General features: G+C 42.2%; 1 protein-coding gene across 2 annotated transcripts in view; it reads right to left on the bottom strand.

Moving 5' to 3' along the window:
* Positions 1-17,861: 17,861 nt before the first annotated feature.
* The window catches only part of tln2b (talin 2b), a 141,909-nt gene continuing 132,782 nt past the window's right edge, over positions 17,862-26,988 (bottom strand). For both annotated transcript variants that reach the window (XM_036954987.1, XM_036954991.1), the window contains 5 exons: positions 25,551-25,676; positions 25,400-25,462; positions 25,075-25,257; positions 24,847-24,972; positions 17,862-20,702 (listed from right to left, as the gene is read on the bottom strand). In XM_036954987.1, coding sequence (XP_036810882.1) covers positions 20,574-20,702; positions 24,847-24,972; positions 25,075-25,257; positions 25,400-25,462; positions 25,551-25,676 — 627 coding nt within the window. In that variant the 3' untranslated portion in view covers positions 17,862-20,573. The remainder of the gene's footprint in view (positions 20,703-24,846; positions 24,973-25,074; positions 25,258-25,399; positions 25,463-25,550; positions 25,677-26,988) is intronic.

Raw genomic sequence — 26,988 nt, 5'->3', positions numbered from 1 at the left:
AGTTAACCCACTGTTCCTAGGCCGTCATTGGAAATAAAAATTTGTTCTTAACTGACTTTCTTAGTTAAATAAAGGTTACATTTGAAAATAATAAAATAAAATCACTCGGCCTCATAGCCTCACAGGAAGTGGGCTCCAAACTTCACAGTGTGCCATTATAACCAATTGACACCTCTGTTGGGAAAGTAAATATACTGTAGATACATTAAGTAGCATATCCCACACAACTTTATATATGCATAGGAAGAAAATTGAATGAAATCGTTACGTGCCTGCCAAGCCTACAAACAATTAAGTTTACTCTTGTCATGCTTGCATTGCTTTACATCTGGGAAGCAGTCCTCCATGCCAGAGGTTGAAGATAAGGCACCAGCCAGAGCCAGTAGCTGAAAAGGCTAGGCAAGGACTTCATGAGTACAGTGTTACCTATGAATATTACATCATTATTTCACCAGTGGTAAGGGACTTTTTTTGTAAGTCACCCTTTGTATGCCTGTGCTGTCTCCTGACTGGACAAAATCACATCTACCATTTGACACACAAAAAAGTGGTCCCTCGTGTGAACCCAAGCCAGTCAGTCAGTCAGTCAAACAGACAAGAATGTTACTGAGAGCAATGGCCTATTCTGGATGGTACTCTACAGTTGGTTGAGAACCCACTATACACCCAGTCAGTCTGTGTCTCTGAGGAGTGCAGTGTTAGAAGGCTCCTTGTAAAATACTATTTGAGGATTCTACAGACATGGTTCAGATATATATAGAGCCCCTTGGATCCCTGTGGCCGCTCCCTAAGGATTACAGTGCCATGCATGGGCATACATTTAGCACAGCAAATATGGAGAGAGTATGTTGGGGGGGGGGGGGGGGGGCGTAAACCTACCCTCCTGTAACCTAAGTGCCATGGCCTATTAATGCCCTGGTGTCATAGGGTCCCGGGTCTCTCTGCACGTTATGTTCCTCTGAGTTACTGATATCACACACTAAATTAGCATAGACCGACATCTAGCCACAGCCAATGCCTTCACAACCAGGTACAGTACATTTTCACTTTCATAACTAAGAAATTAGAGACTCAGGGGTGGGGGAGGTCACCTTCCAGCTAGAGGTGCCCCACTAAAGCTGCACAGAATTCCACCTTTTGCTATATGAGGTTTATTTTGATAGAGAGGGACTTTCACTGCTCAAACTATGTGTCTTGCCTGGGTAAGTCTTGTGTGGGCCAGGAATGGGGCACCCTCTTTGTCCTCACTGGAGTTCCTGTCTGCCACTGAAGAACATTTCCAAGTAGCACAAAGCCTCAAGGCTAACCTCAAAGTCAACAACATTATTTTTTGTCTTAGGGTGATCTGTGTACCAAACTCAGTTGACATATTTCAGCTTGTAAGGTTGAAGTTAATATCCTGTTTTAGGGCAGACTCTGATGCTGAGGTACAAATCAATCTGTCACAGTTGAAATAAAGAAACATGTATTTTTATTTTCTGTTTTAATTAAAACTCATACGTTGTCTAGAGTAAGTAATGAGCCTACAACTAACCTCCAATACACTTCAAACAGACACAGAGAGCCCAGCTAGCACTTAAGGAACTAGACAACATTTTTTGGTATTTCATTACTTTAACAGAATTTTCCTAAAAGTTCAAACATGGTTACATTTAATTTCAATATCGGTAATGTTCTAGGAGTGTTCTCCAACTGGTTTGACATTGGGAATGTTCTGAAATAGTTCAGAGAACGTTAAGAAATATAATTATTCTGTGGGAATTTCAGTACTTCAGCATAACATTTCCTACAGATTTCCTCATGGTTCTATTTAAAGTCATGTTCTCAAATTGTTCTGAGAATGTTAAGAAAATCTTTCATAAAAACCACAAGAAAACTTTAGTAACGCTCAGAGAACGTTCTAAGAATGTTATTTAAAAAAAATATACAATAGGTTCTCTGCATCATTTAAAAAAAACTCTATCCTTTACCTCAGGGATAGGTAACCCTGTTTTTGATTTGCCCAACCTGGAAGACCAGGTGCTTTGAATTTAGGCAATCACTGAACTGACAAATTAGCTGTTGGTCAAGTGTGGTGCACTCCAGGAAAAGGGTTGCCTGCCCCTGCTCTATCTTGTTAAGTTTGTTCAGGTGTCTTGGCCGAGCCCACTAATTTGCCACACCTGATCTTAATTATTACTTGTTTCCTTTGAAAAGGGGTTTCTTTGAATAGGCTAAAATGAACAGCTTTGTATGAGTAAAAAAACATTGCATGCTAGTTCCATCCAGGTGGCACAGTGGACTAATTCCATGGATGGAGAACAGAACATCACAAACTCAGCAAAAAAAAAGAAAGGTCCATTTGTGAGGACCCTGTCTTTCAAAGAGAATTCGAAAAAATCCAAATAACTTCACAGATCTTCATTGTAAAGGGTTTAAACACTGTTTCCCAAGCTTGTTCAATGAACCATAACCAATTAATGAACATGCACCTGTGGAACGGTCGTTAAGACACTAATAGCTTACAGACTGTAGGCAATTAAGGTCACAGTTATGAAAAACTAGGGCACTAAAGAGACCTTTCTACTGACTCTGAAAAACACCAAAAGAAAGATGCCCAGGGTCCCTGCTCATCTGTGTGAACGTGCCTTAGGCATGCTGTAAGGAGGCATGAGGACTGCAGATGTGGCCAGGGCAATAAATTGCAATGTCCGTACTGTGAGACACCTAAGACAACACTACAGGGAGACAGGACGGACAGCTGATTGTCCTCGCAGTGGCAGACCACATGTAACAACACCTGCACAGGATCGGTAAATCCGAATATCACACCTGCGGGGCAGGTACAGGATGGCAACAACAACTGCCCAAGTTACACAATGAACGCACAATCCCTCCATCAGTGCTCAGACTGTCTGCAATAGGTTGAGAGAGGCTGGACTGAGGACTTGTAGGCCTGTTGTAAAGCAGATCTTCACCAGACATCACCGGCAACAGCGTTGCCTACGGGCACAAACCCACTGTCCCTGGACCAGACAGGACTGGCACAAAGTGCTCTTCACTGAACAGTTGCGGTTTTGTCTCACCAGAGGTGATGGTTGGATTCGCGTTTATTGTCAAAGAAATGAGTGTTACACCGAGGCCTGTACTCTGGAGCGGGATCGATTTGGAGGTGGAGGGTCCGTCATGGTCTGGGGCGGTGTGTCACAGCATCATCGGATTGAGCTTGTTGTCATTGCAGGCAATCTCAACACTGTGCGTTACAGGGAAGACATCCTCCTCCCTCATGTGGTACCCTTCCTGCAAGCTCATCCTGACATGACCCTCTAGCATGACAATGCCACCAGCCATACTGCTCGTTCTGTGCGTGATTTCCTGCAAGCAGGAATGTCAGTGTTCTGCCATGGCCAGCGAAGAGCCCGGATCTCAATCCCATTGAGAACGTCTGGGACCTGTTTGATCGGAGGGTGAAGGATAGGAACATTCCCCTCAGAAATGTCCGGGAACTTGCAGGTGCCTTGGTGGAAGAGTGGGGTAGCATCTCACAACAAGAACTGGCAAATCTGGTGCAATCCATGAGGAGGAGATGCACTGCAGTACTTAATGCCGCTGGTGGCCACACCAGATACTGACTGTTACTTTTGATTTTGACCTCCCCCCTTTGTTCAGGAACACATTATTCCATTTCTGTTAGTCACATGTCTGTGGAACTTGTTCAGTTTCTGTCTCAGTTGTTGAATCTTGTTATGTTCATACAAATATTTACACATATTAAGTTTGCTGAAAATAAACGCAATTGACAGTGAGAGGACATTACTTTTTTTCCTGAGTTTAGGTTTGAATCTCACTGACACCGTGTCACAAAAAAATGTATGTGCTTGTGTGATTAATGCTTAAGCAAATTCATTTCTGAGAACATTCTGAGAACTTTAGTGAAACTTTCAGGGAACCATAGCAAAACATTCTCAGAACCTCCCTGCAACCTACAAATGTATGTTCCCATAACAGGTGAAATGTTCACTTCAGAACATTCCGTTTTACCGGTCAGGAAACTTATGGCTTTGTTCCCAGGGCCAGTGGTAAACCAAAAACGTACATTCCCACAGCTTCCAATGAACGAAATGTGCTAACTGGGAGTATATTGAAAGAGAACATGAACTTGAGGTAAAGAAACCCATGTGAAGAATGTCCTTTTTTCTGCTCCAAAACGACCACTGCGGGTGGTAGCCATAATGATGGAATATTTGTGGGCTAGCCAGGACTCCTCCCAAAGCGTTTGTTTGTGTTCCCCCTCCACATCTGGGAAGACACACAGGGAAGAATGTCAGGCATATCTGATGCAGCTCTGTCATGAAGAGGGGGAAATAAATGAGGGGGGGGGGCACCATGATTAATTTCTAAGTCATAGGGGGTGCTAATACAACAATTTAACCCAAATACAAAATAGAAGTTCTACAAGCCATAAAGTTTTTCAATATCAATATCAGCCCTATCGATACATTTTGAAACACTAACTTGGGCTTGCTTATGGCAGATATTCATGTGACCCGTTCAAATTAGGAAAAAAAATAGAACTTGGGGGTCATTGTATTTTGCACTTTGACTGTGCTTGTTTGCACATACCAATGGGGAAGCCAACAAGGGGGAGGAGAAAGTAAATGACTGTTTACTGGCAGCTTGAATTTATCCAAGTTTCAGATAAGAGATTTCTTACCAGCATCATCAGGGCCGTGTCCTGGTCAGGAATTCTCCCTCCATGGATCAGAGGATGTTGAAAGCTACTGATATGGGGGAGATCTTTACAAGTAGTTGAACTGAAAACCCACTGTTCATTGAGTGGTCTTGTGTTGACAATTTCCCGTTCTGAGTGGTTGACCCCCTTACGAATATCTTCACACTCCAAGTTTTGCATTTACGCATCTTGTTGCCTAGCATCTTGTTGCCTAAATGATTTAGCCTCTAATGTCAGAAGGTTGGAACTTTCCGTGTCTACACACACAGAGACACTTCCATACGTGTCCATATATGGAGTCTCTTGTGCTGTAGCCTCTGTGTGAAGTGGAGGGCTCGGTTGGAGAGCCTTTTTGTGAGGTCTAAGTCCTACTTGATATTTTTTTCCATTCCACAGAGCTATAAAACCCTTCGGTATGCACTTACAAATGAGCCACTGTTCTTCTCCAATACTCTCCTCCTTCTGTAATAACCTACTGGAACAGAGAGAGACAGATGAAAAAGTAACGTAAAGGGGAAGCGAATCTTAGAATAGGAAAAAGCGTTTGTTATGGAATACTTACTGAACCACTTTTCTGCCAATATTCTATGCTGTACATACATATATGATACAAATTTGTTATTGCATAGTTAACCTGGAATAATGGCAATCTATTGTCACATTGAGCAGTATGGCCAGTACATACTGTACATAGATTGGCATAGCCCATCTGATCAGCTCTCAAATTAAAATCTGGGCCAGTTTGTATTACTGTGTGCATCATCTCCCCAAAATGTGAAATTTCCATTTTCATTATTAAATAACATTTCTAAAATTAAATCCACCAGTAGGGGTTTTAAACTAGATTTTGTGAATGAACTCCAAACCCCAAAATGACTTTTAAAGTTAAAGTAAAACAGTAATTTGGAGCTTGCGTGGGAGTCTATGGCAATGATACATTCCAGTGTGGTTTTGAGTGACTGGTGAAAGGCTGACAGAGTGTTCATACTACAACCTGACCCAGCAGTCTCCCTACAGTAAGGAATTCTGCAGGAACCCTCAACTCTATAGTAACTGTCTGCTGCTCACACCAAAGCATGGCTGTGACCCTGTCTGTGTTGTTTCAGATGCTGTGACTGTTTTCCCGTCACATTTAGACTTCCCCATCAGGTAGAGCAGATGGGAAAAGTAATCAAACAACTGTCTGAATGCATAAACGTGAGAATCAATAGAGATCCAGTGGTGGTGGTGTGGTCTGAGTGATCCCTGCCCTGAGGCCACACTGTTAGAGATAACAGCATATGATTATTGTCATTATCTCCTGACGATGCTGAGAGGAACATTCATATCACGAGTCACATTAAAGAAACTGGGGAAGGGCGTAAAACTCTTGGAGCTTGCTATCCCAGGATCCCACTCCCTCAACCAGCCCAGTCTCTGGGTTAGTCTCTGCAACCAGAGCTGCTGGGTGAACAGTACACCGGAAGAATGGACAGCCAAGCTCTCAGAGTAATAGAGAGTAGAGTTTAGCCACATCGATTAATCACTCTGGTTCAACACAGTTTAAACCCTCATGGAAAATGGCATCAGTCAAGTGAGTATCCAGAGTAACTGTTTATTCAGCTTCTATACATGGAGGGGAAGCAATGGAATTGAGAGAAAAAAGTAGCCCTGCCAGGACGTTTGTGTGCAGCCAATTTGGGCTCTCATCTAGTGTGCACTGCAAAGTTTCCAGAAGGGGAAGGGACGGAGGGATGAGTGTTACATTTCATTTGAGACAGCTTAAATCCCTGGGGACACTGCGGCTCGGTTTCAGTCTGCAGCAGCACAGTTTGAGACAGAGCTCTCCGACTGCTCACCATCATGTGTCTGTATCAGATACCAGCTGAACTATCCCACCTCATGTTAGTGTCCAACAAGCTTTCTCTACCCTTAACCTTGTTCTGAACACCTCCAACAAAAAAGGGCATGTGGTTTGGTAAGAAGAATGCACCTCTCCCCACAGGTGTGATTACTACCTCTTATAGGGTTTAGAGTTTGAGGAAGTCACCTCATACAAGTACTTGGGAGTATGGCTAGACAGTACACTGTCCTTCTCTCAGCACATATCAAAGCTGCAGGCTAAAGTTAAATCTAGACTTGGTTTCCTCTATCGTAATTGCTCCTCTTTCACCCCAGCTGCCAAACTAACCCTGATTTAGATGACCATCCTACCCATGCTAGATTACGGAGATGTAATTTATAGATCGGCAGGTAAGGGTGCTCTCGAGCGGCTAGATGTTCTTTACCATTCGACCATCAGATTTCCCACCAATTCTCCTTATAGGACACAACACTGCACTCTATATACTCTTCTGTAAACTGGTAATCTCTGTAAACCCCTCTGTATAGGCCTCACTCTCCCCTTATCTGAGATATCTACTGCATCCTCCACATACAACACCCATTCTGCCAGTCACATTCTGTTAAAGGTCAAAAAGCACACACATCCCTGGGTCACTCGTCTTTTCAGTTCACTGCAGCTAGCGACTGGAACGAGCTGCAACAAATGCTCAAACTTTATCTCAATCTCTTCATTCAAAGACTCAATTATGGACACTCTTACTGACAGTTGTGGCTGCTTTGAGTGATGTATTGCTGTCTCTAACTTCTTGCCCTTTGTGCTGTTGTCTGTGCCCAATAATGTGTGTACCCTGTTTTGTGCTGCTACCATGTTGTGCTCCTGCCATGTTGTGTTGCTACCATGTTGTTGTCATGTTATGTTGCTGTCATGCAGTGTTGTCATGTGTTGCTGCCATGCTATGTTGTTGTATTAGTTCTTTCTTTATGTAGTGTTGTGCTCTCTCTCTGGTCGTGATGTGTGTTTTGTCCTAAATTTTTATTTAATTTATTTTTAGGCCGTCATTGTAAATAAGAATTTGTTCTTAACTGACTTGCCTAGTTGAATAAAGGTTCATTTAAAAAATCAGGTTTGGTATTAGGCTCAGTATGGGTCGGCTGTTATAGGCGCTATTATTTATTTGAGACCAGCTGCAGCAGATACATTTACATTACCTCCTTAGTTTTTCGAGGTGTCCAAAATTAGCCCCTGAAGGTTTGAGCTTCATAGCTTTGGCCCAATATAGCTCAGCTCTTACTGCCCTGCTGACTCAGAAATGCTGTCTCTTTCTTACACTCCTCCTCTAAAGGAGCTGCCGTGCCTAAGACGAAGAGAGGCATCCATTACCGTCACAGAGCAGGGGACTGGGTGCTGCTAAAGGTGGCTACACGGTTTACGTGCGTAGATCTATGCGCAGGCCTTTTAGTGGTTGGATTTTTTTTTTTGAGCAGCCGACTCTTTTCGTTGCGTTCCAGCCAGAGAGGAAGTCCACCTTGTGTAGTGTTTATCCACTAGGGGGCTTGGGGAGCTAGAGTAGCTTACCAAGCAAGAGGGGTCGAGGCACTCTTTTTAACTAGCTAGCGACGACATTTGAACTTCCAGATCCGGTGCTATATGCCTGTTTACAAATACTAGCTAGCTAGCAAGCTACATGTTAGGCTAGGCTGGTGTTCTATCTTTTACGACGCTACATTTTAGCCACAGAAACAGAAGCAAACATGTATGTCTATGAACTGCAATTGCTATTGTTTGAACAGCAAGAGCTTGAACTGCTCTTACTACTAAGGAGGAGAAGAAAAAAAACAACAGAAAATGGCGAGCTCGTCCACTGAACACTACAAGAGGGGACAATGGGGGAACACTCATCTCTTGTCCAACCTATGCGAAGCATCGACTAGGAAAGACATTTTAAATACTTTCTTCAGCGGCTTGCCCCTCACATCTCGCAGGAAAGAACTCACAGCTTGCCCGTAATTGCTACAGGAAGGCTTTTTGTGACCGTTTTTAGCGAGTGGCAGCACGCAGCAAAGTTATAAACTAGGAATTTCGAGAATTTGTGCCATCGTCATGAAATTGTGCCAAGCTATCTGGCATGTCCTGAAGAGGGATTTTGTTGCTTATCCCTCCGTGGAAAAATGGGCTTCACCATGATTGACGTAGGCACTTAGTCAGGAAGGAGATGCAGGAATCTTCTCATGAAGCAATTTCTGCTCCCAATTCATAGCAGGCCAGCTGCCGCTACCAAGGCCAGAGTGCTTGCCCAAACACCGAGCCCACATGTCTTTGTGGGAGACGAGGCTGATGGTAAACCTGATGCGACCATATCCAGGTAAGATACTCTAAAAACATGTGACTATACATACGATGTGAAAATTATACCTATATAGACATTGTAATCATATACCTCACATAAAAGTGATCTGGCATCCCAGTAAGAGGATGGGAGCCTAAGGCCAAAGCTTAGGCTACACAGTTGTTACAGGACACATTTGATAGCCTTCATTTTCCTGTTCAATACTAATGGAAACACTTATTTTATTCTGGTCTGGACGACACCAAGAAGATCTACCACTACCACCACTCAAGAGCCAGAAGAATTTCAGAGCTCTGCTTTGGGATCCTTCCTGCAAGATGGAGGATCCTGGGAGAAGCCCTTGAGGTTGCCCCAGAGAAACCTGAGACCATTATGAAGGTCTGTGTGGCCATCTATAATTACATTTCCACTACAAACACTGACAACAGAGTCATCAACCCCACGTTTGTTGTCCACTCCACACCCACCGGGGACCTGCATCCAGAAGAGTGGAGACAGGTGGTACAAGTGGACACTAGTTTTCTGGACCCAAAAAAACATGTCGGCAGACAGGGCAACCAGAGTTGCTATATACGTGCGCAACAACCTCAAGGACTACTTCCTCACACCAGCTGGCCAAGTGTCTTTCCAGGATGCTGCCATGACACGTGGAACCTTACAGTAAATTCTGGAGTATGGTTTGGAAAACATGTACACATACATTGGGAAAGTATTCAGACCCCTGGACTTTTTCACATTTTGTTATGTTACAGCCTTATTCTAAAACGGATTACATTTTTTTAAATGTAAAAATTCTCATCAATCGACACAATACCCCATAATGACAAAGTGAAAACATACTTTTAGAAATGTTTGTAAGTGTATAAAACTTTTAAAACAGAAATACCTTATTTACATACAGTTGAAGTCGGAAGTTTACATACACCTCAGCCAAATACATTTAAATGAAGTTTTTCACAATTCCTGACATTTAATCCTAGTAAGAATTCCCTGTTTTAGGTCAGTTAGGATCACCACTTTATTTTAAGAATGTGAAATATCAGAATAATAGTAGAGAATTATTTTTTTAAGGTTTTATTTATTTCATCACTTTCCCGGTGGGTCAGAAGTTTACATAAACTCAATTAGTATTTGGTAGCATTTCCTTTAAATTGTTTAACTTGGGGCAAACATTTCAGGTAGCCTTCCACAAGCTTCCCACAATTAGTTGGGTGAATTTTGGCCCATTCCTCCTGACAGAGCTTGTGTAACTGAGTCAGGTTTGTAGGCCTCCTTGCTCACACACGCTTTTTCAGTTCTGCCCACACATTTTCTATAGGGTTGAGGTCAGGGCTTTGTGATGGCCACTTCAATTCCTTGACTTTGTCCTTAAGCCATTTTGTCACAACTTTGTAAGTATGTTTGGGGTCATTGTCCATTTGGAAGACGCATTTGCGACCAAACTTTAACTTCCTGAATGATGTCTTGAGATGTTGCTTCAATATATCCACATCATTTTCCTCCCTCATGATACCATCTATCTTGTGAAGTGCACCAGTCCCTCCTGCAGCAAAGCACCCCCCACAACATGATACTGCCACGCCATGCTTCAAGATACATGATACTGCTACTGCCATGCTTCAAGGTTGGGATGGTGTTCTTCGGCTTACAAGCATCCCCCTTTTTCCTCCAAACATAACGAAGGTCATTATGGCCAAACAGTTCTATTTTTGTTTCATCAGACCAGAGGACATTTCTACAAAAAGTACAATCTTTGTCCCCATGTGCAGTTGCAAACCGTAGTCTGGCTTTTTATGGCGGTTTGGAGCAGTGGCTTCTTCCTTGCTGAGCAGCCTTTCAGGTCATGTCGATATAGGACTTGCTTTACTGTGGATAAAGATACGTCTGTACTCGTTTCCTCCAGCATCTTCACAAGGTCCTTTGCTGTTGTTCTAGGATTGATTTGCACTTTTCGCATCAAAGTACGTTCATCTCTAGGAGACAGAACGCGGCTCCTTCCTGAGCAGTATGACAGCTGCGTGGTTCCATGGTGTTTATACTTGCGTACTGTTGTTTATACAGATGAACATTGTACCTTCAGGCATTTGGAAATTGCTCCCAAGGATGAACCAGACTTGTGGAGATCTACAATGTTTTTTCTGAGGTCTTGGCTGATTTCTTTTGATTTTCCCATGATGTCAAGCAAAGAGGCACTGAGTTTGAAGGTATGCCTTGAAATACATCCACAGGTACACCTCCAATTGACTCAAAAGATGTCAATTAGCCTATCAGAATTGTCTAAAGCCATGACACCATTTTCTAGAATCTTCCAAGCTGTTTAAAGGCACAGTCAACTTAGTGTATGTAAACTACTGACCCACTGGAATTGTGATACAGTGAATTATAAGTGAAATAATCTGTCTGTAAACAATTGTTGGAAAAATTCCTTTGTGTCATACACAAAGTAGATGTCCTAACCGACTTGCCAAAATTATAGTTTGTTAAAAAGGCGTTTGTGGAGTGGTTGAAAAACTAGTTTTAATGACTCCAACCTAGGTGTATGTAAACTTCCGACTTCAACTGTAAGCATTCAGACTCTTTTGCCATGAGACTCTAAATTGAGCTCAGGTGCATTCTGTATCCATTGATCATCCTTGAGATAGTATTTCCACAACTTGATTGGAGTCCACCTGTGGTAAATTCAATTGATTGGACATGATTTGGAAAGGCACACACCTGTCTACGAGCCATGAGGTCGAAGGAATTGTCCGTAGAGCTCAGAGATAGGATTGTGTCGAAGCACAGATCCGGGGAAAGGTGCAAAAAAAATGTCTGCAGCATTGGAAGTCCCCAAGAACATAGAGGCCTCCATCATTCTTAAATGGAAGAAATTTGGAACCACCAAGACTCTTCCTAGAGCTGGCCGCCCGGGCAAACTGAGCAATTGGGGGAGAAGGGCCAGGGAGGTGCCCAAGAACCCAATGGCCACTTTGACAGAGCTCCAGAGTTCCTCTGTGGAGATGGTTGTCCTTCTGGAAGGTTCTCTCATCTTTGCAGCACTCTACCAAATCAGGCCTTTACGGTAGAGTGGCAAGTAAAAAGCACATGACAGCCCACTTGGAGTAAACCTGGCACCATCCAGGGACTGGGAGACCAGTCAGGCTCGAAGTAAAGATGAACAGAGCAAAGTAATTGAGCTCAGGTGCATTCTGTTTCCATTGATCAAAGGCAACCCTGGATAAGTCTGCTTTCCACCAGACACTGGGAGATGAATTCCCCTTTCAGCAGGACAATAACCTAAAACACACGGCCAAATCTCCAAGTTGCTTACCAAGAAGACAGTGAATGTTCTTGAGCTACAGTTTTGAATTAAATCTACTTGAAAAGATATGGAAAGACCTGAAAATGGTTGTCTAGCAATGATCACCAACCAATTTCACAGAGCTTGAAGAGTTTTGTAAATAATAAAATGGGCAAATGTTGCACAATCCAGTTGTGGAAAGCTCTTAAAGAATTACCCAGAAGGACAGCTGTAATCACGGTCAAAGGTGTTTCTACAAAGTATTTACTCAGGTGTGAATAGTTATTTAAATGACATATTTCTGTATTTCATTTTCAATAAATGTGCAAAAATGTCTAAAAACCTGTTTTCACTTTGTCATTATGGGTTGTTGTGTGTAGATGGGTGAGATTTTTAAAAATATTTCATCCATTTTGAATTCAGGCTTTAACACAACAAAATGTGGAACAGGTCAAGGGGTATGAATACTTTCTGAAGATACTGTAGTGTATTATTATATATTTTTTCCAGTGCCTGTCACTCAAAGGGATATTTCCTTCTTGAAGGACATTACTCTCCTCATCCAGCAATGTCAAAATGTCATCCTATAGTATACTGTATTTAGCCAAAACGGTGCTCTGTGGAGTGATATTCAGCCATACGTACAGTTCAGTGCAGGTCTCTCCATCTAAGGTCAAAAACATTTAACAAATAGTGCTGTATAACCTGAAAGATGTAATGGCTTGTCATGTCAATACCACACATCACATTCATTACTCTACAATTTTGGAAAAGAGAGAGAAACTGTGAGATGATCAAAATGTGGAACATAGACAGCGCCCCATTTTATGAAACCCCTGTTCTGAACTATGTTCTGTACTCTTGAGAAGACTCTTGTTGTACGTTTGGTGAGCCCCCCCCCCCATTGATGGCCTAAAATAGTAATGTGCAGCGCTGCAACGGAGAATCCTCTCACTCATCCATTAGCTGCTGTCACCTGCATTTATATTAAAGAGCAATACCTCTCCAAGCATATTCTATTTAGTCCACACAAGAAGACGAAACGTGTTTTAAAGTCCTCCATTCTCCGAAGGCTCACAATGGCCTCACTCTGACTTAGGCAAGACATCACTTAGCTATTTGTAATGTGCTATAGGTAGGGAAAAGCCAATTGTAAATGCTTAATGGTATCGTTTCTAAGAGCATTGTTAAAGATAACAGAGCATTGCAACATTAAGCAGAGGCAGACCCTTTAAAATGAGAAAGAAGAAAATACAAAACAAAGTTGGGAAACCAGCTGTAAAAACATAATTGAAACAGACGAGGCCAGAAAAAAAAACTTCAGGAGAGAATTTTTTCATGACTTGTCAGGGGCTTTCACCATAACATATAACCTGCGACTTGGTTTGGGGATACTGTTCAAATAAACCATTACACCACCATTCTTGTGCTCCAGGCTCTGGGCTGTGTTTAATGGAGCATCCTGACAAAAATAACCAATATCTAAACATTGCATTTTACCTAAGAATGGTTTCCGCTCTTTTGTCTGTTCGGTTAGCTTTAGATTTTCTTTTAAGTTTCACATTCAACATTGATTTCACTCCACATACTCAGAGCTTCAGTGCCTACACTTTAACAGTCTATATAACATCAATGTCTGTAGGGCCCCAGAGATGTTGAAAAAAGCATAGCTTAAACCCCCAAAAAAAATCCTTTCCTGACATGCAAAACATTTTTCAAACTCTATGCTTCCTCTCTCCAGTTTCTACAGCAGGAGTAGAATCAGAGCAGTTACTGCTTCAGTATGAATATACTGTAAATGAGAAAAAAAAGCATGATGCTATCTGAACTCAGTCCAACTTCAGCCTTACTTATGTTGGACTAGTTTTCATGAGGAAAAGTCTGCAAACCAGAAAGGGCCCATTCACAGACAATGGGTTTCTTCTATCCCAAGAATTTACTGCATGCTGTTCTCATTTTATAGATCCTTTAATTCTGTTTAGTCTTGAAATATAACTCCATAGGCAATACCATCAGAGACCAGTATAAATGTTTAATATTCAGCCATTTCAAAATATATAATTAGCAACATCCTGACAAATAAAACCTCTGAAGAATGCTGTGGGATTGCACTGCTCAACCCTTGGTACCATCTCCAGTCAATCATCAGCAATGACAGTAAGACATGTTACCAAGACATTCCTTAGCACTATAATTATGGATACATCTATCACCAGTAATTTCTGTGTCAGTTCAGTTTAATTTACAGAATGAAACACGACTGAACTATTTTATGTAATCTGGTCAACAACACAAAAGCATTCAGACAACAATCAAATTTGAATATTTGCTTTTACAAGGTGTATGAAGTGCTACATACTCTACACCCCTCTCTAATTACTTGCACATTGATGAATATCACCTGTGTACATAAATGAAAGTGAAACATTGACTTATTTTCACCCAGTTTAGCCATGGTTTGGCATGGCCCCTTCTCTGTGAACTTGAGCATAGAACAAAGCAGGGAGTAAATTGCTGCCAGGCTGTGGGGATTAGGCACGGCACAAGCTACAGTCCCTCTAATAAAAACACTCCACACTGTTAATGTAACACATTTGGAGGGTCACAGTTCCCTGGTGTGGGTGCCTGGGATTGCTGGATGTCCACGAGCCTCTAAGCGCCTACAGGGGCCCTTCAGAGGTTCTCTGGATATTAATGACATACTCCCTTGTGTAAGAGCTCAGACGTCACAACTATTACCAGGTGCAGCTGGCCTCCATACACGAGTGAGCAGGATTGGCAGAGATGAGTGGGCAAGATCTCCACTTCTATATTATAACACCAACAAATGGCTTTCTCTCTAGGCTTCCACACTTACCTTAGGATGGACCTAGTCAAGACTAGAGAAAAGTGAGCGTGTGAGTGAGTATGAGCAGGTGATGAGTGTGTGAGAGAGAGGAGGGGGTGGTGGTTCATAAATATTAGGTCTGTCAAGTGATATTTCGTTAATCGCAGGATTTACTGTGATTAATTGCAAATTCAGAATTTTCGAGATTTGAGCTGTAATGTAATGTATGTATTTTTGTATACAAAAAGTATGACAAGAATATTGACGTCTTGATTGTGTCCAAAAGTAACAAAAAGTTTACAAAATCAGGTAAATTGATAAAGAACTCTTTCTTTAACCTCAATGTCACCTTGTTTGGACATCGCATTGTTGTTTTTAAGGTACATGTATAGATTTTATGTATTGTGGATGTTTTCAGTGTATTTTAAATACTTTCAGACAATGCAGTTTATCACAAAAAAATGTGTTCACTGAAATTACAAAAGGTAACTTGAGTTAACTGATTAATCCGACAGCCCTAATAAATAAAGTGCCTTCAGAATGTATTCACACCCCTTAACCTTTTCCACATGTTGTTGTTACAGCCTGAATTGAACATTTATTAAATTGCGTTTTTTTTGTCACTGGCCTACACACAATAATGTCAACGTGGAATTACGTTTTTACATTTTTTTGACAAATTGAAAAAAATGAATAGTTGAAATGTCTTAAGTGAATAAGTATTCAACCCCTTTGTTGAGGCAAGGCTAAACAAGTTCAGGAGTAAAAATGTGCTGAACAAGTCACATAATAAGTTGCACGGACTCACTGTGTGCAATAATAGTGTTTATTATCTGTATGGTCCCTCAGTCGAGCACTGAATTTCAAACACAGATTCAACCACAAAGACCAGGGAGGTTTTCCAATACTTCCAAAAGAAGGGCACCTATAGGCAGATGGGTAAAAAGAAAAGCAGTCAATGAATATCCCTTTGAGCATGGTGAAGTTATTAATTACCAGTGGTGTAAAGTACTTAAGTCGTTTTTTGGGAGTATCTGAACTTTATTTGACTATTTATATTTTTGAATACTTTTAATGCACTACATTCCCTAAGAAAATATAATACTTTTTACTCCATACATTTTCCTAGACACCCAAAAGTACTTGTTACAGTTTGAATGCTTAGCAGGACAGGAAAATGGTCCAATTTACACACTTATCAAGAGAACCTCCATGGTCATCCCTACTGCCTCTGATCTGGCAGACTCACTTAACACACATGCTTCATTTGTAAATTATGTCTGCACTTTGGAGCGTGCCCCTGGCTATCCGTAAATTAAAAAAACAAGAAAATGGTGCTGTCTGGTTTGCTTAATATTCGGAATTTGAAACGATTTATACTTTTGATACTCAAGTATATTTTAAAACACATACTTTTACTCAAGTAGAAGTTTACTGGGTGATTTTTTATTTTACTTGAGTCATTTTCTATTAAGGTATCTTTACTTTTAATTACGTATATTATAATTGGCAACTATTTTCCACCACTGTTAATTACACTTTGGGTGACATATCAATACACCCAGTCACTACAAAGATGCAGGCTCCCTTCCTAACTCTGTTACCGGAGAGGAAAGAAACCACACAGGGATTTCATCATGTGGCCAATGGTGACTTTAAAACCGTTAGAGTTGAATGTCTGTGATAGGAGAAAACTGAGGATGGATCAACAACATTACAGTTACTAACCTAATTGACAGAGTGAAAAGAAGGAAACCTGTACAGAATAAAAATATTCCAAAACATATATCCTGTTTGCAACAAGGTACTAAAGTAATAATGCAAAAAATGTGGCAAAGCAATTCACTTTTTGTCCTGACTACAAAGTGTCATGTTTGGGGCAAATCCAATACAACACATTACTGAGTACCACTCTCCATATTTACAAGCATAGTGATGGCTGCATCATGTTATGGGTATGCTTGTAATCGTTAAGTTTTTCAAGATAAAAAAAAGAATGGCGCTAAGCACAGGCAAAATCGTAAAGGAAAACTTGGTTGTCTGCTTTCTACCCTCCAGCAGGACAATAACCGGAAACACAAGCCAAACAAACATCATCCTCTTCCTCTGGTCTAAGTTGTGGTGGAATGGCAACCCCTTCCCTGCTGGACACATGGCTTGAGTTTCCCCTCTCCACTGTGTGGCCTCGCATGAGACCAAAACAGTCAAACAACCAAATATGGTGTTCATTAGGCTGACTATGTGTATCGCACTGCTGGGCACCTCTGCTCTGACCATCTTTCATACAGTCTGTCCTGGGGAGCCCAGGGCAGGGCACTGAGAGGAGGACTGGCATGTGAGCTCCAGACTTACTGGAAGATTTGTCACCTGAGGAGAATGTGCTCACTGCCAACGTAAGGTCTACTCGACGTAAAACAGCTGATCAGAATTGCATGGCATCACTTTTAACATCAGAGGACTTATACAGACAACATTATAGAAATGGTAATCCATTTGAATCTATTGGGAATCTGATCAACTGAACTGAAAGTACAAACATCTACAATGGCAGTCAGTCTCTGCATGGTTCAGGGTCTGTTCTGTGAACCAGGGGAATACAGCACATACTGTATGACCATATTTGGCCGGCCTGAATTTGCACTCTCCATCCACTACAGCAAAACACCCAGTGTCTCTAAACACCCAGTGACCCCAATCTCTACATTGAAAAGACTAACAGTGACATCTACTGGAAAGAACGTTGGTGAGCTGATACAGCCTTTGCTTTGTTTCGCTATTCAATTTCCTTTAAGTACATTCATGATCCCTGTTCAAGAATGAATAATGCATACAGTAAATTAAACACAATGACCACTAACAAACTGGGCCATGTTTGTTTCAAATTATTTATTTTCGGTGAATACAAAAAATACTTTTGTGACAAGATAAATATTAGACATACAGCATCAGTTAAACTGTTGAAATTAATTCAGTCTGTTAAAGAAAGCACAACACCTACATTTGAATAACAGCTAGTCGTTTTTCCTATTCCAGTTAACGCTTATAGACAAATTGCTTAGACAATGTACCTTATCTCAGGATAGTCGTTACATTTATCGATAAAGACTTAATTTATAGTGGTTTAACAATGAAACAAGGATGTTATTTAGTCCTATTTATAAGGATTATGTGCATGTTGAATGAATTTCAAGGCAGAGCAAGTTCTCATCTTTAAGAGTTCAACAACAACTTGCCACATGCTCATGGAATGCAGTGTAGTGTGTATTCATTTCTGTATATAGTCTAAAACCTAAAACGTATCCATGGATGCACTTTATATACCAGCATGGTTTACGGCAGCCAGATGGGCTACCAGCCAAGGCAATACATTGTGTTATGGCATAGGACTAGGTGATAGTTAATGAGAGAGAGTTTGGGTTAGACGAGATACATGTTCATATCCAGAAGGACAAGCCTTTAGATGTTGTTACAGTGGGATTTCAATTAAGGCACTGGTACACAATGCAGACCACAGACTGACAATGAGGGACTGAGCTGTTGGAGTGGATACAATACTAATGACCTTATACTACACCAATACTGGAATAACATAAATTAACTATTTTCCTACTCAGGGCTAGAGCCAGGACGATACCAGTATCGCAATATTGTTTTCCATTACAAAAATGAAAAACACGAAGCAGACCAAACTCTTTGGTCCTTTAAAAGCCTGCTATAGATTGGAAAATATATACATGTGACTATGGATGACAACATCATGATGTTTCATTCCAACATTAGGGATGTTTTTCTAAACAAGTTAAATCCGCTTTGTGTTTTGTTTCCTTTACACGATACTAACGAGTATTGCAATACTGGTATCGTCCCGGCCCTAGTCAGGACTGTATGTGGTTTCATCACTAATACATTTGACAGGAGCGTTAGTAGTAATCCTGAATGGTTGGACAGGCATTGCTTGCTCTCCTCAGTGCATAAGGTTATACCAGTCATCTCAGTGCCATTCTACACCACATCCTACAGTTTCTTACATGTTTAAGAGGGGAAAAGCCATACACAGCTGCATACACAATTCCAATCAGTGCTGCTCTCTTGTTAGTCTGACACAGTATAATGAGTGGCAATGTGTTGCTATGATTAGAGATTCCCAACCTCAATGGAATCTGAGTATAAACCAAACACCACCAGCTGAACAGGCAACGGACAGACAGAGCATAGCTTTGCTGTTGCGTGCGTATGGCTACTGTCAATTAGACTGGAATTAAAACACAAAGGCAAGAAAGAGAGAACAAATATGAGAAAGAATGTAAACAGAGCCTCCTCCTGCAGGCAGCAGGAAAACCAAAAAGAGTGTGAGAGAGCTTGGGGGAGAGAATACCAGTCTGACAAAAAGATTGCACATAGACTTCGAGATTTAACCCATTAACAGCCTTCTGCCGTGACTGCTCCCTGCTCCTGAAATATGAGTGACAGCCGAATGTCCAAACATGGGAGCCGAGGCAGGGATCTCCCTACTGACACACCAGGGATAATTATTACTTAGAGAAGTATTACTTTAAAAGGTATTACGATGCTGTAAGAGATGAACTAGTGTCTGCTGTTGGCTTTACTATCCACTCAAACTCACTCACTGACACTACGAATTTGGTGTGAAGCTGAAGTTCTATTACATTAAATATAGTACATAAAATGAAAACGTTTAATTATTCAACAGCAATTCCAAAGATCACATTCATATACTAACATATTACAAATGCCCAATCCTAAGCTAAACTATTGGTTAGTGGCTTTATTGATATGTACAGATCTTAATTTGACCCTGCTTCTCACAGCAGGAAAATAATCCTGCAGCAACAGGACATTTTAATTATTGTATGGATTATAATTAAAGGGCATTTTTGTAGGGGTTGATACATTATTCATTAGGGCAAATCAAGTCTAAAATTTTAAGTGGAAATTACAACATTTAGAAGCCTTTTTAAACCTTGAATGCACTACAATTTGCATTTCTTACTGTGTAGAAAAATTACTGTGATCAAATTAAGATACCAGACCTGTCAAGTCATAATGGTGCATGCAGGCTAATGATTCAAATGATGCATCAGAGTACTGCAATACCTACAGTAGATCAACACTAATATGTTGTGTGAGGAACTGAAGCTATGGATCCCTGTGCCAGTTGGAGAGGGAGCTATCCCTTTTTATGAGCTTTTACAGGTTTTAAAGTATTAATAGTATTTACCATTGTTGGATCCAGTAATGTTCATTTAACTGTGATGTCCTTATCGAGTATCCTACCATAAAATCAATAAGGGCATCTGTCTCAACTTTTAGATTGCAGGTCCTAACCCTGCTAATAAAGCACAGCTGTAGCCAGCTGGTCCTTATGTCATAATGTCAATATCATCCTCTGTGAAATGCACACGCACACACACACACACTAGTTCCACTCATGAAACAGTCCTGGCCCAAATACGTTATACACTCTACCCGTGTGCGAGAGAAACAGCAAATCGCTGGAGTAAGCTACATCTCTGTGTAACAATAGGTTCCAATCAGATGTCCATCTACTTTGCTCTTGACCAATCAGCTCTGATCCTCCCTTAGCTCAGTGGGCAGGAACTTGTACTGCTGCTGTCTGATCTGAGCTAGCTTCTTCCTGGCCTCCTCCAGCTCTCTCTCCTTCCTCAGCATCTCCTCCTGGGCTGCAATGATCTGAGGGGAGAAGGAAATGGTCAAATATATGCGTCAGGCTGCTCATCTCCAATCTGTCCTGTAACACACCGCCCCCTACAGGTTATAATATCATCAAATCATTTCCTCCAGTCCCTTTAGTGTACATGGACTTGATTGATAAGTTTTTACAAATACAAAGGAAATAATATTTTCTTCAAAACATTTGGAATACAGCTCATAGTAATTTCCCAGATTTCTCAGTAGGTTTCTTTAAAGCAGGTTATGGAAAACCTATAATTAACTCTTCTGTGGTAACTAGTGAAACATCTTAAATGTAAGTATGGAGTAAGTATCTATTTATTTTCTTAAGCAAATAGCGCTTGTGGATTTGGGAGATGGCAGTGGGTGGGTTTTGACAGGCCCACTTGAGAGACCATCTTTGGGAGAGTGTCTCTGGAGGGGTGCTGGTTAGGAGCCAGTGTTATGCAAACACACACACTTCAGTGTTACACACACACACACACACTTCAGTGTCACACACACACACACACACACACACTTCAGTGTTACACACACACACACACACACACTTCAGTGTTACACACACACACTTCAGTGTTACACACACACACTTCTGTGTTACACACACACACACTTCTGTGTTACACACACACTTTTGTGTTACACACACACACACACACACACACACACACACACACACACACTTCAGTGTTACACAAACACACACACACTTCAGTGTTACACACACACACACACACACACACACACACACTTCAGTGTTACACACACACACACACACACACACTTCAGTGTTACACACACACACACACACACACACACACACACACACACACACACACACACACACACACACACACACACTTCAGTGTTACACACACACACACACACACACACACTTCAGTGTTACACACACACACTTCAGTGTTACACACACACACACACACACACACACACACACACACACACACACACACACACACACACACACACACACACTTCAGTGTTACACACACACACACACAAACTTCAGTGTTACACACACACACACACACACACACACACACACTTCAGTGTTACACACACACACTTCAGTGTTACACACACACACACTTCAGTGTTACACACACACACACACATACACTTCAGTGTTACACACACACACTTCAGTGTTACACACACACACTTCAGTGTTACACACACACACTTCAGTGTTACACACATACACACATTAGTGTTACACACACACACACACACACACACTTCCGTGTTACACACACACACACACACACACTTCAGTGTTACACACACACACACACACACTTCAGTGTTACACACACACACACACACACACACACACACACACACTTCAGTGTTACACACACACACACACACTTCAGTGTTACACACACACACACACACACACACACACACACACACACACACACACACACACACACACACACACACACACACACACACACACACACACACACACACACACACACACACACACACTTCAGTGTTACACACACACACACACTTCAGTGTTACACACACACACACACACACACACTTCAGTGTTACACACACACACACACTTCAGTGTTACACACACACACACACTTTAGTGTTACACACACACACACTTCAGTGCTACACACACACACACACACTTCAGTGCTACACACACACACACTTCTGTGCTACACACACACACACACTTCAGTGCTACACACACACACACTTCAGTGCAACACACACACACACACACTTCAGTGTTACACACACACACACACACACCAGTGTTACACACACACACACACACACACACTTCAGTGCTACACACACACACACACTTCAGTGCTACACACACACACACACACTTCAGTGTTACACACACACACACACACACACTTCAGAGCTACACACACACTTCAGTGTTACACACACACACACACACTTCAGTGCTACACACACACACACACACACACACACACACACACAATTCAGTGTTACACACACACACACACTTCAGTGCTACACACACACACACACACACACAATTCAGTGTTACACACACACACACACACTTCAGTGTTACACACACACACTTCAGTGTTACACACACACACACACACACACACACTTCAGTGTTACACACACACACAGACACACGTCAGTGTTACACACACACACACACACTTCAGTGTTACACACACACACACAATTCAGTGTTACACACACACACACACACACACACACACACTTCAGTGTTACACACACACACACTTCAGTGTTACACACACACACTTCAGTGTTACACACACACACCAGTGTTACACACACACACACCAGTGTTACACACACACACACACACACACACTTCAGTGTTACACACACACACTTCCGTGTGACACACACACACACACACACACACTTCCGTGTGACACACACACACACACTTCCGTGTTACACACACACACTTCCGTGTTACACACACACACTCTTCAGTGTTACACACACACTTCAGTGTTACACACACACACACACCAGTGTTACACACACACACACACACACTTGCGTGTTACACACACACACACACTTCCATGTTACACACACACACACACACTTCAGTGTTACACACACACACACACACAAACACGTCCGTGTTACACACACACACACACACTTCAGTGTTACACACACACACACACACACACACACACACACACTTCAGTGTTACACACACACACACACATACACTTCAGTGTTACACACACACACACACACATACACTTCAGTGTTACACACACACACTTCAGTGTTACACACATACACTTCAGTGTTACACACACACACTTCAGTGTTACACACACACACACATCAGTGTTACACACACACACACACACACACACACACACACACACACACACACACACACACACACACACACTTCAGTGTTACACACACACACACACTTCAGTGTTACACACACACACACACACTTCAGTGTTACACACACACACACACACTTCAGTGCTACACACTTCAGTGTTACACACACTTCAGTGTTACACACACTTCAGTGTTACACACACTTCAGTGTTACACACACACTTCAGTGTTACACACACACACACTTCAGTGTTACACACACACACACTTCAGTGTTACACACACACACACTTCAGTGTTACACACACACACACACACACACTTCAGTGTTGCACACACTTCAGTGTTACACACACTTCAGTGTTACACACACACTTCAGTGTTACACACACACTTCAGTGTTACACACACACACTTCAGTGTTACACACACACACTTCAGTGTTACACACACACACACACACACTTCAGTGTCACACACACACACACACACACACTTCAGTGTCACACACACACACACCCTTCAGTGTCACACACACACACACACTTCAGTGTCACACACACACACACACTTCAGTGTCACACACACACACTTCAGTGTCACACACACACACTTCAGTGTCACACACACACACACACACACACACACACACACACACACTTCAGTGTCACACACACACACACACACACACACACACACACACACACACACACACTTCAGTGTCACACACACACACACACACACTTCAGTGTCACACACACACACACACTTCAGTGTCACACACACACACTTCAGTGTCACACACACACACACTTCAGTGTCACACACACACACACACACTTCAGTGTCACACACACACACACACACACTTCAGTGTCACACACACACACTTCAGTGTGTCTCTCTCACACACACACACACACACACACCACACACACACACACACGGGGTAGACATTCACTCTTCTACATTTGGTCATGGATGAAAAGGGAGTGGATAAGTAGTCTTCTGGGGCAGAAGAACTCTTTGTGACTTGATCTTAAGGGAGCTGCAGATGCCTGCTCAACCACAGATTTGAAATGCAGCTGATGCGTGATTCAGCCACTGTAGTGGCCTACCTCAATTTCAGAACCATTTAGAGAGGAAAATGTTTGGATGTGAAAGCAACGTTAAAGCTGGGAACAGTTGAGGAGGTAGAGGTGGAAAATGCACAAAGTAACATTTCGAATCTAAACTGAAATCTCACCTGAGCAATGCCACCCACGAACTTGGTCTTGACCACCACACTGTGGTCATCAGCTTTATCAAAGGCAGCTTTCTGAGCCGCCTTCACCAGGTTGTCTGATGCCCGCTTGACCGCGTTCCCAGCAGCCTTATGGAGACAAGCCCTGCGGTTAATGCCATCTTAGTGTGTAGAGGTGAAGTCAGAGAGACAGCAGTGGAACCCAGTGGGTTGTGTTTAGTAGGATTATACCTGCAGTCTCCTCATGGCCTCGGAGTCCGGTTGAGCTTTGACCTTACAGGCCACTAGGAGCTGAGCTGTTGAGGCTGCCACCTGCTTGGCTGAAGAGATGAGCTTCTCCTCACTGGAGTGGCCCTGCACAGAGGCATTGGCCGCCTCACACAGGTTACTAGTAGCTGCCGCCACCATCCGAGCCTACAGGGAACAGCAACCATACATTAGGGTACTGCCTCAGACAGACAACTCAGTAGATATGAGGTTGATTCCCCATCCACAGTTTCACAGTAAAGTTTAGTCATAATAGTACATAAAAATATAAACAATGATGGGAACTCACAGCAGATACGAGACCCTGAGACCACTGGCCATCATCCACAGCATTGGCAAGAATGGATCCTACCTGGAGAGTAGAGTGAGAGAGATACAGTACTGTTTTTTTGCTGAGGTTACATTCAGACACTGATTATTCTAAAACAGTTGTAGCTGACCTTGCCCTGTGCCACCAACTCTCTCTGGGCTACAGAAGCAGACTTCACCAGGGCACTGGTGGCCGCAGCAATGGATTTAGCTGCCTCCAGGATCTGCTCCTCAAAGTCCAGAGTCTCATCTGCTTGCTGAAAGCAAAACCCATAGAGAATGATAGTGGCCTCTAGTGGCCAAAAGGCTGTGTTAGTATGGGCAGCGCTCTTGAGGGCTTCCACCATTTTAATGTAGTCAACTCGGTGGGACTTCCAACTTCATTGGTTGATCCCTCCTGGTGACCCTGATCACAATACCAGATTAAAATCAGTGAACTAGGTCTGGGCCAGACCAGGTCATCAGGAGGGATCAGCCAATAGTAAAGAAGAAAATTGACTATTTCAGAATGGAAATGCCCATGCTGTCACAGACGCTATAATGGCACAAATACAAATATGAGTTCTCTCTTTATCTCTATGGCAAAACCACACATTTAACAATGGAAATGCACTTAGGGCGACATCTTGTGGAAATAAGACAAAACAACAAACTCCATTGGTTGTTTTATGGTGCTATGTTGAGTAACCGGCCAATCACATCCACCAACACATTTCATAATGGGGAATCCTTCCAACAGATCTTCAAATACTGTTTGCTGTTGGAAAATCCAAACCAAACACTTTGCAAGATTCATACAGTAGAGAAACACCCATTCTAAAAGGATAATGAATTACGTTGGAATTACAAATAATGTTATTCCTGTCTCAGTAGACTACACCAGTCAGTGACCATAGATCATGCCAGCAGAACCAACACACAAGGGACACGTGGCTGGAGACAGGGCGGGACACTGTAGGAATATGTTTGATATATAGTTGGACTGAATAACAACCTAATATATCAAACATATCAGACAGAGGCCTGCAGAGAAGGCTTCCAGGTCTACAACTCAAGAGAATGGAGGGAGAGTGAAGCATGCTGGGGAGGGGAGAAGGGGCACAGAGAGGGAAGGATGAAAGGAGGGAGCAGAAGGTGAACAGCAGGGGTTGTAGATAATCAGTAAGACAGTACCTCATCATGGTTTAGATGTTTTATATGGTGTCCCTTTCAAACGGTGTACTGTGGGCCTGATATTTTGAGGTCTAAGTAAATCTACACCTTGCATGATATAGTAGTACACATACTGTATACTGTAGCTGGTAAGAATGATTGTTTCATAATAGAAAAAAAGATCTCAAAATCTTTGTCCCGCCTCTCTCTGCCTTGTGGAAGCAGAAAGTATGCACCATTTTTAACAGATCACTAGAGGGCAGACAGACACTGCCATCCTAAAGAAGCCAACCACCCTACACCTCCATCTTATAAACACTGGGCCCTGCTGAAATCTGAACCTGAAGGCCATCAGGAAGTTTCTAATGAAAACAGAAGGTTCTCCAGCCATGTTTAGTTGTGCACCAGAGAGCTGGA

The sequence above is a fragment of the Oncorhynchus mykiss genome, chromosome 2 (assembly GCF_013265735.2).
Source record: "Oncorhynchus mykiss isolate Arlee chromosome 2, USDA_OmykA_1.1, whole genome shotgun sequence".
NCBI classification, from domain to species: Eukaryota; Metazoa; Chordata; class Actinopteri; order Salmoniformes; family Salmonidae; genus Oncorhynchus; species Oncorhynchus mykiss.
The sequence above is the reverse complement of the archived record's forward strand: the minus strand, read 5'-3'. Positions and strand labels throughout refer to the sequence as shown.